At 50.7% G+C, this 15959-nt stretch overlaps 1 protein-coding gene across 1 annotated transcript; it reads left to right on the top strand.

Moving 5' to 3' along the window:
* Positions 1-10282: 10282 nt before the first annotated feature.
* Positions 10283-15839, top strand: TNNI2 (troponin I2, fast skeletal type). Its single transcript, XM_032690632.1, has 8 exons — positions 10283-10388; positions 11997-12026; positions 12212-12218; positions 13994-14035; positions 14327-14455; positions 14851-14940; positions 15073-15249; positions 15565-15839. Exons 2-8 carry the CDS (start codon positions 12019-12021, stop codon positions 15661-15663), a joined length of 552 nt encoding a protein of 183 aa, XP_032546523.1. The 5' UTR covers positions 10283-10388; positions 11997-12018; the 3' UTR covers positions 15664-15839.
* The last annotated feature ends 120 nt before the right edge of the window (positions 15840-15959 follow it).

Below are 15959 nucleotides of genomic sequence, written 5' to 3'. Positions count from 1 at the left end.
GAAGCACCTAAGAGGCTTGAGAGGAGAGAAAGAGTAGAGGTTGGTGAGGAAGGTGTTGGAGACATAGGACTATGTCTCCAACAGAGAGCTCTTTAGTGCCTCTGCTTTAAACGTCCTCTGTGTCCTGGCTAGAGGCTAAATGAGGCAGCAGAATCATGCACTGATTGTCCACGTGGCTTCACTCTCAGCTCATTCCCAGCCCATGATGATTTGTGCACTCTAAGATGTCAGTCAGGCTATGGGACTCATCAGTGAGCATCCCCACAGACCACACAGATGAGGATGCACAGTGTCAGCTCCATTCACCCCACATGGTCCTACAGTAGTGGCACAGCAAGGTTTGCACCTCTGCCACCTGGAGGTGCTGCCAGGGTGGAGGGGTTGAGGCTCTTGCTTTCATAGTGTGATCACACTACCCTAATAAGGCTGGGTTGCAGCCCTCACATCACTTCTGGGCAGGTTTCGTGTGATCTGGAAGGTTTTTGTGGCCACGTTCCTGCCCTGCCCTGCTTTTTGGGGGCAGGGTTGGGGCTACATAAGTAAAGATCACTCCTAGGAGGATGAGGGCATCAGAGCCGTGCCTCTACATGCCCTTGATTACACTACAGTTTGGGGTGGCTCAAGAGCAGCTCCTCTGAGCCATCTGCAGGAGGAAGCTCCTTGGATTGGGCTAGAGGAGGAGGGAATTGCTTTCACTCTAAAATACTTCTGCTACAAAGCAGCCACAGCACACACAAGATCTGGGCTCATATCTCAGAATTTTAGCCCAAAAGACAAAGGTCCCTTTCACCACAGGGAGCTGCAGGCACAGTGCTAATAGCTATTGCATGGACTGTGGAGGGGAGAGGGAGCCCAGTGCATTAATGAAAAGCCATTAATATTAAAGAGCGGTTAATCTGCGATTACCCAGAGCTCCACAGAGCGACTATCCAAGAGTTAAACAAACACGAAGCTGAAGAAGATTATGAAAACTCTCGATAGAGATTAATGACCTGAGCTTAACCATAAAAACCTGCTGTGTCTGCTCCATGATAAATATTCTCCAGGCTTCACTGTGGCCGTGAGGAGGGAAGAAATGACAGGGTGGTTTTGAGATGACTAACAAGTGAAGTGTGGCTTCTGCTGGGGAAACAGCATCTGCTGGCAGCCGCTAATGAGATGGAGGAGGAAATCAGTCACCTGAGAAAGACTTGTAAAGGGATGTTTTAAAGCCTCAGCCTTCAGTCTCAGCCTAGAACAGGCTGTGCAGAAGGGAACATCTCTGAATTGGGTTTTGGTTCCAAAATTTATTGCGAGGCTGGTTTTTGGTGATGCTATGTGATGATTTAGGGCCATGCAGGACCAAGAATGACTTTTGGAGGTGTTTGGAACAGGCATTTGTGTGTGCACAGGTGTATGTGTGTGTGTGTGCGTGCATATTTTCTGGTCCCCCTATTTTGAAGTCAAAACCTTGGGGTTCACTGCATAATTTATGGAGCTGGGCATAAAAGCATGTGCATATTACTCCCAAAACAGATGCAGTTGAAGAATGTACAGGGACATCACCTCCTTGAGAAACATTACCCCCTGTACCAGTGCCTGCCCCTTCTCTCTCCAGCTTTGGCCCTGCTCAGTGCCTGAACTGCCAGTGCTGGGTGAGCAGAGCTGGTGAGGCAAGCCCGTGGTGCTTTTAGGGGGAAGGTCAGGGAACCCGGAAGCGAGCACCCAGCTGGACTGGCTCCGGGTAGCCTGGAGTGAGTCTCGGTGCAGTAAAACTCAGCAATCCGAGTTGTTTGTTCAGGAGGGAGAGGCGAGCATGTGAGGATGTTCTCCACCTAGCTCCAGTTTTTAATGCACCGCCAAGGCTGCTTTTTCCCTCCGTCATCGCTTTTCCTTCTCAATATGCCTTGTGCGTTTACAGCAAGGCTTTGAGCACTCTCCTCCTCTGGCAGGATCCTCTTAGTATCTGCTGGCAGCTGTTTGAAGCAGGGCTGGTGGATCTGGGCTTCATTTCATGGCTAATTTCACCCGAAATGAACACAGCCTGCTTGGGAGCCTGTTCACAGGAAGGCAAACAGCCCTGTCTTGTGTGCAAGCCGTCTCCTTTTCACCTCCCTGTGGCCTCGGCAAGGCTGGTCGTCCCTCATTCACCAAGGCCAGATGTCTGACTATCTTCTACCTGACCAATGCTGCTCGTGCACTTGGAGAGTGGAAGATGCAACAGGAAGAGAAGTTAAAGGAGGGGGAAACCAACCCCTCCTCAGCTTGGGTCTGTGCTGGATTCCCATGTCTGCATCTAGGGGGCAGGGCAGGTACATGCTCTAAGCTGCGTGTCTCTCTGTCTTCTGGCCTGTGGCCCCTGTTAGAGCCTCACCAGCCAAGATTTCTTCTCCTGGAGATGGAGTGTGTTTGCAAGAGGGAGAGAAAGCAGCAAGAGAGAAACCATGGGCATAGAGCCATCTGGTAGCCAAGTGGTGGCTGGAAGCTGGGGATGTCTGAGTGGCTTTTTCCAGGAGGCAGGAGCCAGCCTTTGCCTGATCCTGCACCTCAAAGGCAAAGAGGGTTTTGCTGGTGGGTTAAGGGGGGCAAAAGCAGGTATCCAAAGCCAGTCTGCATGGTGCAAGGTGTCCAGGTAGTGTGTGTGGATTTTGTCACTCTGCATTTAATTAGAAGCTTTGCGGGTCAGTGTCAAGGTGAAAAGCAGGGCTCGGGCCAGGCAGAGGTCTATTAAAGGAGACAAGGAGTACTGAAAATTGAGGTGTTTGCTATTAAGATTCATAATCTCAATTACTTACATCTAGATCCAAGACTTCTGACCTCCAGAAGTCCCTCCCAAAGTGAATCATTCCCATATTCAGTGATTTTTATGGTATTTGTCCCTGCACTTTAGAAATCAAATGGGAGAGCTGCACAAGGAGAAGGCTGAGCCTCATATGTGCTTGCAACCAGTCGTCTGCCGTGAGATAAAAATGATTACAGGCTGTCATCATTCGGCCTGGGTATGGACTGGCTGTCCTCCAGCCGCAGATTTCATGGCTAGTCTTAGAGTTTTTGAGAGCTGGAGAGTATCTAAGCTCTTCTCACTAGGAGCAAGCATGCCTGTTTTACAAATATGCCTTAGCATCTTTATATCTTGCAGTTTTATTGGAAAAAATGGGTACTTTGTCATGCATGGGTTTATTTTTTAGAAGCTCTAGCTCCTGGATTCGTGGGGTCTTGTGCAGGTTTGCAACTCTTTTCTTTTAAAGCACGTTTGTGGTTGTTTGTGTGTTTGTGTAAATATATGAGGAAGCCTCTCAGCTCAATACCCAGAAGTGAAGTGGGAGGGTGGCTGGCTTTTGATTGAGGCCCTTGCAAATGAGTGGGGCCCTGGCAGCCACTGGCCATGCCATCAGCCTGGGGTTTTCTGTGGGAGGCTGGTGGTGTGTGATGGGGAGGTTTGCAAGCTGGGTGGGGGGAAAGCCAGCACCCCTCAGCTGGCACAGTCAGTGGTACAGTCAGGGGGCAGCTGCTGGCCCCCGGCCCCCTGCCCTTGCCTACAGTAAAGCGCTGCAGCAGCGAGGGGAAACTGGTGAAGAGTCCTGCACAACACAGGGCGGGAGGGACAGCTGCCATCAGCCAAGGGGTGTCTGGGAAACTGTGGTAGGAAAGGTGCACAGGGAAGGGGTGCTGGGAAAGCCTCCCTGCTTGGCACTGATGGCAGAGGGGTGGAGATTGAGAGGTCATGCCTGGGTGCTGGGGTCTCCAGGGCGTAGCATGGGAGGGAGAGAGTGGGGGCTTTGTGCTGCAGCCAGGAGCAGGGTGGGGGAAAGGAGAGCAGGAGGAGGGCTGTGGGATGGTGTGCTGCTGCCTTTCTGGGTGATTGCTTCCTCCTCTGCCCCATCCGAGTCTGTTGTGGATGTTACTCTCAGTTTCTGAGAGAGATGCAAGGAGCTGTATCCCTATTCCTATTCTTATCCCTAGTCCCCTTTCCTTATTGCCTTTTTCCTAGTCTTTCCTCCCCCTTTATCCTGCTTGCTTTTTCCAGCCCCTCTTCCCTGTCCTGACTGCTTCTGGGTCTGTTATATCTGGGACTGTTCCTGCCCCAGGTTGGGCTTGTTTTGCTTCTGTATATGAAGGTATTTTTATGACCACTTTACATCTCAGTGCACCTTGCCCTGCCATGGGCAGGAAGGGAGGAGAGTCTTCCTCATGGGGTTAGAAGCTTCCTGACCCAAACAGTCCAGTCCGAGGACCAGGAATGATAATGGGTGTGTGGAGGTGCTTCCTGAAGTTCCATTTGAACTTTGTGGGCAGATCTGGTAAAAATAGACCTCTCATTTCTCCATACTTCAAGCATAGGCAGGATGGAGCCCAGGGAGAAGCAGCACAAGGATTTCACAGCTTTTATGCTGCCAGGCAAAAACTGCTCCCCAAAGAAATTCAGCATTTTGGGTGAGTGGGTACCCATCAGTGATGACTTGTTGCATGTCAAGGAGATGGGAGTTTCTCAACCAGCCCTGCTGACTTCACACAGAGGTGATGAAACCCCTGCAGGCACTTATTGCCATTCAATTTGAGCGGAAACAAGAACGAAGTATGTCAGCAAGAGGAGTTCAACTGAGCTTGAAAAGAGGCCTTGGCCTGCAAACAACCCAACCCATATCTTATTTTACGTCCTGTGAGCAGCATCTGGGAAGATGGTAGGTTTGCAAACAAGTGTTTCATCACCCTGACATCACGCAGACATTGCAGATGTCCCTGTCTGAGCCCAAAAAGCCCTCTGTAGGAAATAGGCACTTTGAGCTGTGAATCGTTCCCTTAGGAAGAGAAACATTGTACCCTTGGAAGAGCCGGTGAAGCCCATTGCCTGTGAAGGACAGGTTTGTCTAGGGTGGAGACCTGCCCAGATGGCATCTGGTTTTGCCCTAGGTAGAGAGCATTTTCCTCTTAACTTACATAAAAGACAGAGCAGTTTAGATATAGAAGCCTGAATTTTGGCATGAAGGGTGGCACTGAAGACAGCCCAGTTAAAACACTTGGCCTTGGTGTTTACTCTGGATGGGACAAAGGGTGTGTTCACATCTGCAAAGACCTCCACTGAAGGATTTTCTGCTTTGGATGTACTCATCCCACACCACCCCTGACTTTTGCACATGTGCTAAACTCAGGTTTGGCTGCATAGGGGAAAATTCATGTCTCAGATACCCCCTAAATTAAGCATCTAGGGGTGTTCTTGAAAGATGCTCATTGGGGTTGGGTGTTGAGTTTTCCTGGCTCAGCCCCCTTGTTCTCTGAGCTCATCCCCTCCCTTCCCAAGCCTGACTGAGAAGCACCTCCAGAAGACCTTCCAGAGGCCCATCCTCTTGCAGCTGTCTTCTCCCATGGCTCTCTGTGTTGTCCAGGTAGGTGAGGCTGCCAAGGGTCTTTGCAGCTGACACCTTTTTTGAAAAATGAGATGTCTGGGATCACATAGCATTTACAAAAAGCCAGTGTGTTTGAAATAGATAAATTCCGGAGGATCGTTTCTTGCATGGCTACTGGTTTGTAGGGTAATTTCTGACCTTGGGGAGAGAAGAGCTTTGTGATTTATTACTGTTTCTCTTGAGCTCTCTGGCCACTTTTTTTTTTTTTTTTTTTTTTTAACTAACACCATATTCTTGCTGCTGCTTTGTTTTCACACAGAGAGCCTGAAAGACCTTTCGAGAGCAGGGACATGTTTCAGCCATACTCATTTGAGCACACAGAAGTCTCAGTTTGTTCTCCAGACATGTTCTGGGTCATGTCCTAATCTTAACCAGGCTTTGAGGATGCACATACAGATGAAGTATTGTGGTCAGGTGTCGGGTCACTTCGGTAATGCTATCCAGGGGCAAGCTTGGTGGAAATTCCACAGGGATCACCTCCTGGACACATAAACTGCTGAAGGCCTGAGCATGCACCAGCACTGGGCAGACGTGTTCGCTTTCCAGAGAGCTGCCAACTCAGCCTGGGGTCATGGAGAAAGGGCCATGCTGTGGCAGAGTCTAAAACTTCTGGTCCTGGGCGGAAGTGGGAAAAGCTTCTGAGAGGAGTGCTCAGGGCTGAGCTGGGATCCAAGTGATCCTAACCCTGGCTACAAACACAGACTCTCCATCGCTGGAGGATGAAGCCCCTGTGTGCTACTATGGTCAGAAGGGGCTTCATCCAGAGGCATTTTCTGTTTTTTGCCCTCTCCCTGAAGCTGCTCTTCCCCCCTTTGTGTTTTCAGTTTGAAATGCTGTCCTTCCTCCAGGCTCCAGTTTGCAGTGAGTTGCAAACACTTCCAGCAGCACCAAAGAGTGTCCCTCTGAAATGGAAGGGATCATTAAAATGCCTTGTTTCTCTTCAAGGCCAGTGCTTACGCTGAAAGCATCCCTATGTAAGTACTTATGGGCGTCCATATGGAATGATTCTGTTCCTTGTCCAAACTTGGTGATGATAAAAGTGAAATGCATGAAGAGAAGGGTGGCGATGTGGTGTCCGTAGTCGTGCAACTTGGCAGGATACCCTAGTCGCTCTGCTTAGCATCATCAGCAGGAGGGAACAACTGCTCCAGCAAGCCAGCACCCCAGTGCTGGCAGCGTAGTCTGCAGGTCCAGGCAAGCCTTTATGGCATGTCTGTACCTGTCCCAGGACAAGAGGATGGCTGGTTATGTGCAAGGTCTCCAGGACCTCTAGTGTCTCTAAGTGCTGCTCTGGGCAAAGCCAGCTATCAGCTCATGTCTCCTTGCATGTGCAGCTGGAGAGATGAGTTTCCATAGTCTCATCAGTCCTTTCCTTTATTTTTTTTTTACAGGTGGAAGAGACTGAGAGCAGAGGGGCAGCCCATAGCATGAGGTCCCTGGTGCAGGCCCACAGATCCAATCCCACCCCTGCTCCTCCCCTGCTTTGTTCAGCAGACTCCCCTTCAAGACCAAGCTTTCCAGTCACTTCTCCCTCTTCTTGCCACTGCTGTGGGGCTCTGAGCCTGATTCCAGCCCCCTTCCAGATGCCAGCTCCAAGAAATCCCTCAGGGGGATCTGGAAGAAAAACCCATATCCCAAGGAGTCCACTGGTCAGAAACCTGCACATTGCCCCTTCACAGGACCTGTTATCACTCAGATAACTGACTGCATCTACTTGGGGAACCTCAATTTCATCTACAGTGGGCAGGTGCTGAGCATGAACAGCACTGGCAGCATCACTGACCTGCCTAGTGACCACAGCCTGAGTGGCATCCCCTACATCTGCCCCAAGGAGGGTTCAGATCATGCCTCAAGGTTGACATCTGGGCTCTGCTCCATGGGGATTGTCATAGAATGGGGCAACCCTGCTTCTGGGACACCAGTGAGTGCATTGAAGCCTTACCAGAGAAAGGAAAGGGTGTCCTCATCCACTGTTGGGATGGCTTCTCTCTAGGTCCTGCTCACATCATTCTGTAGCTGATGGTCAAACACAGTATGAGGCTGCTGTCAGCTTATGAGTTTTTAAGGTACCAGCTGAATGTTGAGGAGTATCATCAGGACCTGCTGGTGGGTTTGGAGCCTGAGGGCATCAGCATCGTGTGCCTGAAGCACTCCCTGTCAAGGAAGATAGCATAGAGCTAAACGGACGGGGTGGCCGTGTTGTTTGGCAGCAGCCCGGAGTAGGAACAGCCAAAAACCTTAACCCCATTACATGGGCAAATGAGGTGATTGTAGCTGTTGATTATGTAGGACAGCACTGGCACAAGATGTAGAAGTGATGGCCTTCCTTTGTAGAGTTCCTAGAGGCTGGTGTCAGCAGAAGTAGAGGATGGGGAGGTTTTTTAGGGATACACTGGAGGGAGAGGGTATGTCCTGGGCAGGATGGGAGCCATGTGCCTTGCTTTGGTCCGATGTGATTTTGGGAAAGTAAAGGGCAGTCAGATACAGGTTTCCCCAGCAGTCCTGCCTGGACTTTTACTGTGAGTGCAATTGCTGCTGAGCAGAATTCTTGTTTTTTGCTAACAGCATCATTCTTGGAAATAAGACACAGTATCATCTGGTGTCATGTCACTCCACAGTGCCTGTCCACTTGATGCTTGTAGGATGTTGAAGAGGAGGCAAGGTGTAAAGGTGTAGGAGAGTGCCACGAGGGACAGTTTGCATAGATTCATCAGCCTAGCCCTTCTAACATGTGGTGGTTCCATGGAGGAGGAGCCTGGCCCAAAAGAGCCACACCTGAGTCTCTCTAAAACATAGTGCAGAACCTCCTGTATATGACAGGTCTTCTCTCTATCTGGCCTCACGGGATGGTGAAAGTGTTCTGGGAATGATGGACCATACCTGTGGTGCATTCCTCTAGCTCAGGTGAAGAGGAATGAGGGAAGGGAACAAGGTCAGCTGCCCCACAGGAAGATACCCAAGTGTGAACATTGCATCCATTGCTGGCTCCTGTGTAATACTCTCCCTTACATTTCATACTCACAGAGCCGAGCACCTCTCCAAAGGACTTGCCTGGACCCTCCTTATGACTTCCTTGAATTCTTCTGCAAGGAACTTGTTTATTCATCACTCAAACATTTACATAATTCCTTTGGAAAAACCCTCTGTCTTTCTTAATGTTAACCATAGCTTCTAACTTTGGCACATTTCTGTTTTTCCGTTCTTCCTGGTCCTCACTGGGTTTCTTCCTCATGACATTTGGGTCTAGTGCCTCTCTGTTTCTGGGAGATCTGCCCTACAGCTTAACCTCTGTGCAAGGCAGCTCCATGGAAAGGCTTATGCAGACTTGGAGGCTTGACCTTCTGCTCATCCTATTACCATACTTCACTATCCACTCCTTCTGTATCCTAATAACGCATCTGTTGGCCAAAATTTTGCTTATGGGACTTCTATTTTTGAACTTCTTCATTCAACTATTTCAGACCAACACTTCCCTATCACAAGGTGATAACCAAACCCTTGAACTCTGAGCAGATCTCATTTGCTGTGCTGCATGCCTGGACTCCAGGGGGCCCAGAAAGCCTTCAGCTCATGGGGCTGAAAGGAAACTGCTTGGCTGTGGGGAATTTTTGAATGGAGAACTCCCCCAGTTTTGAATCCTCCACCAAGAGCTGAGCTACTCTCTGGAGGAATGATGGGCCAGCACTGGCCAGAATGTGTGCAGCTGCAATGTTGCAGAGGGACAAATGCTGAGTGGACCCAACCTAGCCCACGCTAGGGGTTTCTCCCTCCTCCACATGCTACCAGGGCAAATCCCTGCAAGACACCAGCTCATCCCAAGGACTTGCTTTTCCTTCACAGGCATCTGCAGCACCACTTGCACAGTGCTAAGAGTAGTGGAACAGGAAGCCTTCAGCAGCTGATTTGCCACTATCTATATAATGTCTGGGAGGCAGCTGGAAAATATTGTCAGGGCCGTGGCTGAATCAGCCTAAAAAACCCCGGCGGGAAGAGGAGGGAATGCCTGGGCTGGAGGAGGAGGGCAGGAGCTGTTTGGGTCCCTGTCTCCATGGGATCCCCTACACACACGTACTACATGTGCTGTGACCAGGGCTGGGGAATATTTTCAGCTACGTTTCCACCTGTTTCTCCTTCAGATCCATGGAGATGTGGGTCTGGGTCATCCAAAGGAGGGGATTACCTTTTTTGCTGGCAGCGTTGGGCTGTTCCCCCATGCTCTGCTGCCTCTCCCCAGCCCCTTGGTGGCTGTGAGCCTTGAAGCTGCCGCTACATAGCTTGCTTTTAAAAAAAACTGAGTTGTGTGGAAATATTCACACAGGGAGGAGCTGCAAATATTTCCCACGTGAGGGAAATAAGTGAGATTAAAAGAGCATACTAATGATGGATGGCTCATTAAGGGATTGTTCTTGCACATGCTGTCGGCAGTGGATTTTTGGGGTGCAGGCTCGTTCTTCATTTCTGAAGGGCAGAGCTGCTCACAAGCCTTTGGAGGTGAACTGAGCCATGCCTTTGTCCATGGAAAAGCCACTCTGTGTCTCTAAGGACAAATTTTTATTAGAGGCCTTGCAGAAGGATGGCTGTGTGCAGGGAGCTGGGGCTCCAAACAATCTTGAAGCCATATCTATTGTGACTGCTTGGTGGTAGGAGGAGGGAGAAGTCCCTCCTTGGCACTTCTGAGGAAAAACACCTCTCTAGCTCCTCCAGGGTGCCTCTGCTTGCCCACCCTATGGGTAGAAGACGTTCTCCTTCTCCCCATTTCTCCGTCCCTGGGGGCTCGCCCTCTCCTCCAGGGTTGCCTGACTGTCCTCCCAGCCAAGGGAGGTGCACAAGGGACTCTTGCACATCATTGGTCTGAGAAGGTCTCCATGCCCTTAAAGAGAAGGTGGATTTTCTGCTGAGCCACCCGAGACGCCCTTTTATACCTCCTTATTCAGCCAGCTGCCTGCGGCTCGTCTCTCCATTCCGTCCAGCCCGCAGGACTCTGATTTTCTCCTCCAGACTTGGGTGAGCCTTTCTGCATATCTCTTAATGACCCAGCTTGCTCTTAGGGGGTGATGGGGGAGCAGATTTACTCACCTGAGTATTAGGCATATAAATACCAGGTGGAGGGGCTGACCTGCTGGGAGAAACAGGGGTGCTAATAAAACATGCTCTATCCTTTGCCTGTTAGAGAGGTCTGCATATTGGAAAGTCTTCCTCTGTCTGCTCCAGTGAGCTTCTTTCTTTTTGGCTTCATGCCTTCCCCTCCCTTGGTTGGTTCTGCTCTCAGCTTGAGTGGCGAGGGCAAGCAGAGCCACAGGCTCCCTAGTGCTGACTTCCCTGGGGCCACAGGACTCGGGATCCTTGCCTGCGGTAACTCGGCAATAACTCCCTATTTACACCCCTTGCTGCAGCTCCCTGCCTGGTCCTTGCAGCGCCTTCCTCCCCAAAAACACCTTTGAACAGGGACCGACATCCAAATTTATGGTGTCCTCCCCCAGAAACAGATGATTTAAAGCCCACAGGGCAGGCAGCGAGCTGCAGCCTGGCGTTGTCCCCTCGCTTCCCCGGCGTCGCTGCCGCCGAAGTGGGTGCATGTGCGCGGGGCAGGGATGGGAGTAAAAATAGCCGGCGTTCCTCGGCCGCCCCGTCCCTCAGCTGTAGCTCAGCCACCTGCGGTGGCTTGTGCTTCGCATCGCTCCGACCTCCCTGAGTCACGGGGCTGGCACCGGGAAAAGGCTGCGTCCGAGGAGACAGCTGCAGCTCCTTCTGCAGCTCCCTGGCCATTTTTAGAAGCACTTTTCCCCCCCTCCTCCCTAAAGTAATGTGATGGGCCTGCACATTTTCCAGGATAAAGTTTCCTTGGCCCTGCAAGCTGTGCCTCCTGCCTCGGGCATGAGCCCCTGTTAACACTTTCACCTCCCAGCAGAGCCTCCCAGGTTTGCAAACACCTGCATTTCGGGGGCTTGTCTGCTCTGTAAAGGACTAGCTCAGTTTGGGCTTGGCTGACACTCCTGCATCATTCTATTAGGAGATGCAAGCAGGAGATACTGCTCTGCTAGAAAAGTAAAATTTTATTTATGGTGGAGATAACTTACAGCAAAACAAAGGTGGTTTTCCATCTCTTCTCTAATATGTTGAGTTGTACCTGTAAAATTTCCTTTTAAGGCAAATGCAAGGAATTATCTGGGGAAACTCTTTGTGCCTTTACCAAGTCAACCACAACTTCCAACCCCACTTTATGTCACCTGTGCTGAGGTTGCTGCAACAGGCTCCCCCGGCCCACACAATGGGTGTGTGCACTGGCAGCAGCATCCTCTGAGGTCCTTCCTTGTTACCTGGGGTCACTGCCAACCCTTCGCAGGCTTTGGGGTATTTCTTGGCCTCACTTGGTCTCTTACAGAAGTCCCCTGATGCTGAGATTTGTGTTGCTATGAGGAGGCACGTGTTTGGCTCTTGTCTACAAACTGCAGCCTAGTTCCCTATATGATGAAAATTTGGTGAAGTTGAGAAACAAGAACAAGCCTGTTCCTCTTTTTATTTTCTAGAGGATTCTTGCTTTGTTTTTAAAACCCAAGAAAGTGACCACCAGCATGAGTAATTATGAACTTTTTTTCTTGGTTTTCATTTCAGGCTCACAACCATCTAAACCAAGATGTCTGAGTAAGTTCCCATTTTTCTGTCTCTAATATATTGTTGGCATTTAAAAACTTTTGTTCAACTGCCAACTTTTTATGTTTGTTAAGTTTCCTCTACTTGTTTCCAATTAGGATCCTAACTGACTGTCTTTTTTCTCCTTTCCCTTTTCTCTTCCTTCCTTTACTTGTCCATCTGCTTTTCCTGAACAGTGAAGAGGTAAGTGTGTCTTGCTGGGGTTTTTCCTTCAGTGATGCTCGTGGCATCAGTCCTGGCTTCACCGTTCCTCCTTAGGAAAATCAGCTGCTCTATGTGTGTGTGGGAAGAATGGTTCATGGCAAGGCTTTCTTGCTGACTCGTCCTGGTAAACATGGGAAGGAGAAGAAAAATCCCTTTTGAAAGAGTTTTCTTTCCTCCTGATTTGGAGTTAGATGCTTTTTTCCCTCCATTCCTGCTTCCTCAGCCGGCCACGAGATGGTGCTGGGAAGGCAGTGGTCCAGAGCAACCTCTCCTCCATCGTCCATCCACCATTCAGCCCTTGGCCTAGCATCCTCTCTTCCTTCCCCACATCTAGCATTTCATTGTCTACCCGCTGAGCACTGCCAAATCACTTCTCAAAGGCAATCCAGGGAGACCTGGATCCAGGGGAGCGTGAGCAGGGTGGAGGTTGCATTCTTAGCAAGTTTTCCCTGGCTTCTGGCAGAGTCAGGTGGGGCTGGAGGTGGCTGGAGAAATGCAGGGGAGGGTGTGAGAGGATTGTTCATGGCTTTGTCACTCCACATTTCCTCTTAGGAAATTGCTCCATCTTTCATCTCTGCTTGGCACCTCCCCATATGTCTGAAACACCACAAGCTCAAGCTTGTTCTCACTGAGAGAAAAGAGTTATGTCAGGGACACATAGAAACTCCACAATATGGTGCTGGTGTCCAACAGGTGCTTTTATTCACCATCAAACCCAGAGCTTCCAGAAAAGGCTGTGAGGACACTCTTTGCTATGGTACCAGTTTTCAGATGAGGAATAAGCCCTGGGCTAACAGCACTCAAGGTGCCTGATTATCCTCTGGTTAATGGTGTGCTGCATCTCTGAGCTGGGTGCCTTTCCTCTGCAGAGCCCTCCAGCCCTGTCAGGAGGGCCTTGGCACCATTTGCATATGAAAGACATGTCAGATTTTATTATATTTCGCTCTGCACATCCTTATCCACTTCCTCCTCTATGCAGCACAGACTCACACCCAAGTGCTGCTTTCTGCTCCCCACCCCTCAGCATATCAGATGTGGTGTGTTTGTCCTGTGCCAGCCCAACTCAGCCTTGCCTGGTCTTCTGGGCAACATGCTGAGAAAACAGCTGAAATGCAGAAGTTGTGGCTTCTTTTATAAATTCCTGTTGTTGCTGTTCCAGCACATGACAGGTATAGAAAAGAAGCCTGTAGTCGTGTCTGTCCTCCAGCTGTGATAAACGTACCCTTCAGCATCTCTTGCACCGGGTCTTTTCAGCTCCAAGAAATTACACAGCCTTCATGTTTTCACCTGCCTGCCTGTCCTTCTCACTAGGGTGTCAGGGCATGTGCCATGGACCGCTCAGAAAGACATCCCACAGCTCCTTAGCGCCCAGAGACACTGGGGTCATGAGCTTGAGTGCAAAGTAAAACTTGTCTGAGTGAAAAGGAAATTAAAGAAAAGGCTAAAAGTCCCAAGAAAGCAAGTTTGAAGTTATATTTTATATGCATATTTTCAAGTTCATCACCCTTGTTATCTTTTCCTGAGGCACTTTGTAGGTTTTAGCTTCCTGAGGTTGGCAAAGCTGGATTGAGCAGGTAGATTCTTCTTTGAGTGCCACTGGTTTGGAGACCAACTGTGTGTCAAGCTCCTGGCTGAAGCAGCTCCCTGGCAGGGCTGCAGGTCCTTAGTGGACTGTGGCATTGCATGGGGAAGGGCAATGGAAAGGGGAATGGGCACCTGATGACCTGCTTCTCACTTGTTTCTTCCACTTGCAGAAAAAGAGGAGGGCAGCCACTGCCCGTCGGCAGCACCTGAAGGTACGTGGAGCTGCTGTGGTTGTGTAATGTGTGTCCCGACCACCCCATCTCCCATCCCAAGCCACCCAGCTCTCAGCACTCCCTCTCCTAGAAGAAGCCATAATGCACAATGTGAGGACCTCCCACCCCACTCTTTACTGTGTCCCCACCACTGTCTCTTGCTTCGAGATGGTGGTATTGACAGGAGCACCCCAAGCTGCGTCTCCATCAGGGCTCCCACTCCCTTGTTGAGCCCCCTGCCCTCCTCTCTTACCTCCACCCTGCACTGACCATTCTCCTGCTGCCTTCCAGAGTGCTATGCTCCAGCTTGCTGTCACTGAAATAGAGAAAGAAGCAGCTGCTAAAGAAGTGGAAAAGCAAAACTACCTGGCAGAGCATTGCCCTCCCTTGTCACTCCCAGGATCCATGCAGGAACTTCAGGTAAAGACTTCTTTAACCCTTTCACAGTGCTGAAGCAGAAAAGATTTAACTCCATCAGTCAGCCTGGTGGATCTAGACTGACCTTCCCATCTTGACACTCTTCTCACCTGCGGTGCCCTGAAGCTGGATGGATGTGGAACTGGCTTGAGAGGCAGGTGGAGTCTCTCTGCAAAAATAAAGGGGTCTGGCTGGCATGCGAGATGTGTTTCTGATGACGTGTTGAGGTAGCATTTGTGTGAAGGCAGTAGCATGGAGATTAGGACAAGCCACCCTTTGCCAGCTGGTCTCAACCCCACCTAGTCTTCTGGATTGGGATCTTTCAGAGCCAGAGCGATCAGGAGGGAGGAATCGTGTGTGGGTCCAGAAGTCAACACCCCTCTCTGCTTTCCCCCCAGGAGCTGTGCAAAAAGCTTCATGCCAAGATAGACTCAGTGGATGAGGAGAGGTATGACACAGAAGTGAAGCTACAGAAGACTAACAAGGAGGTGAGTTTCCCCTGGAGCCATCCTTCAGGGAGTCTCTAGCCCATTCTTCATGCCTCCCAGCACTGCTTGGGTGCATCTCATGAAACCCATGCCCTGCTCTATCTCTGCCTCACTCATTTCATCCCCCCTCAGCTGGAAGACTTGAGCCAGAAACTCTTTGACCTGCGTGGCAAGTTCAAGAGGCCGCCCCTGCGCAGGGTGCGCATGTCGGCTGATGCGATGCTGCGGGCCCTGCTGGGCTCCAAGCACAAGGTCTGCATGGACCTCCGAGCCAACCTGAAGCAAGTGAAGAAGGAGGACACCGAGAAGGTACTCCTTCCCTCTCCCCTGTGCCCGTAGCAGGAGTTGGTCCCCATTCTTCAGGGCTCACATCTCCCTGTGTGATAGACAGGGATGAGAGTGAGTGTTTCTCCATAATGTTCTTCCTGCTCAGTATTTCCTCCTCTGGCGCCCATGATGTTGAAACAGGGGGATGCAGTCCAAAAAGATGTATAGCATGGGTGGAACTGGGTTCCTCTAGCTGACATGGGGGTTTCCATGGGTGGACAGATGAGGGGCCCTGCTCAGGTGGGCTCTTACACTGAGGGGGCACCACTCACACCAACCTGACCATCCCTCCCTCAGGAGAAGGATCTTCGTGATGTCGGTGACTGGAGAAAGAACATTGAGGAGAAGTCCGGCATGGAGGGCAGAAAGAAGATGTTCGAGGCTGGCGAGTCCTAAGCACCTGCCTCTCCACACCTGTCCTCCTCTCCCTGCTGTCCCTGCTGCCCGCCGGGCTCAGGGGCACTGACTGGGTGCCATTTCTCTCTAGTTTTGTGAAGAGCTGCGTCGTGGCAGCAGTGATGTAAATAAAGCTTTGGTGGGAGAGGTGGGTGTTGCCTGCCTGGGTGGCCAGACCCTGACTCATGACATGGTACCAGCAGGGTCTGCCCCTCCAGTGGGGCTCCTGGTAGAGTTGGGGACGCTTTGACAGGGACTGTGCTGTGGGGAGGGGAACCTCTCTGCTGTTGGTCCCC

This window comes from Chiroxiphia lanceolata, chromosome 6 (assembly GCF_009829145.1).
Source record: "Chiroxiphia lanceolata isolate bChiLan1 chromosome 6, bChiLan1.pri, whole genome shotgun sequence".
NCBI classification, from domain to species: domain Eukaryota; kingdom Metazoa; phylum Chordata; class Aves; order Passeriformes; family Pipridae; genus Chiroxiphia; species Chiroxiphia lanceolata.
Note: the sequence above shows the minus strand (reverse complement) of the source record. Positions and strands in the feature narration are given on the sequence as shown.

Bases quoted from the DNA above. Each gene is read 5' to 3' on its own strand.
- TNNI2 (XM_032690632.1), top strand. The intron at 14,036-14,326 runs GTACGTGGAGCT...GCTGCCTTCCAG, and splicing joins CCCGTCGGCAGCACCTGAAG to AGTGCTATGCTCCAGCTTGC. The intron at 14,941-15,072 runs GTGAGTTTCCCC...ATCCCCCCTCAG, and splicing joins TACAGAAGACTAACAAGGAG to CTGGAAGACTTGAGCCAGAA.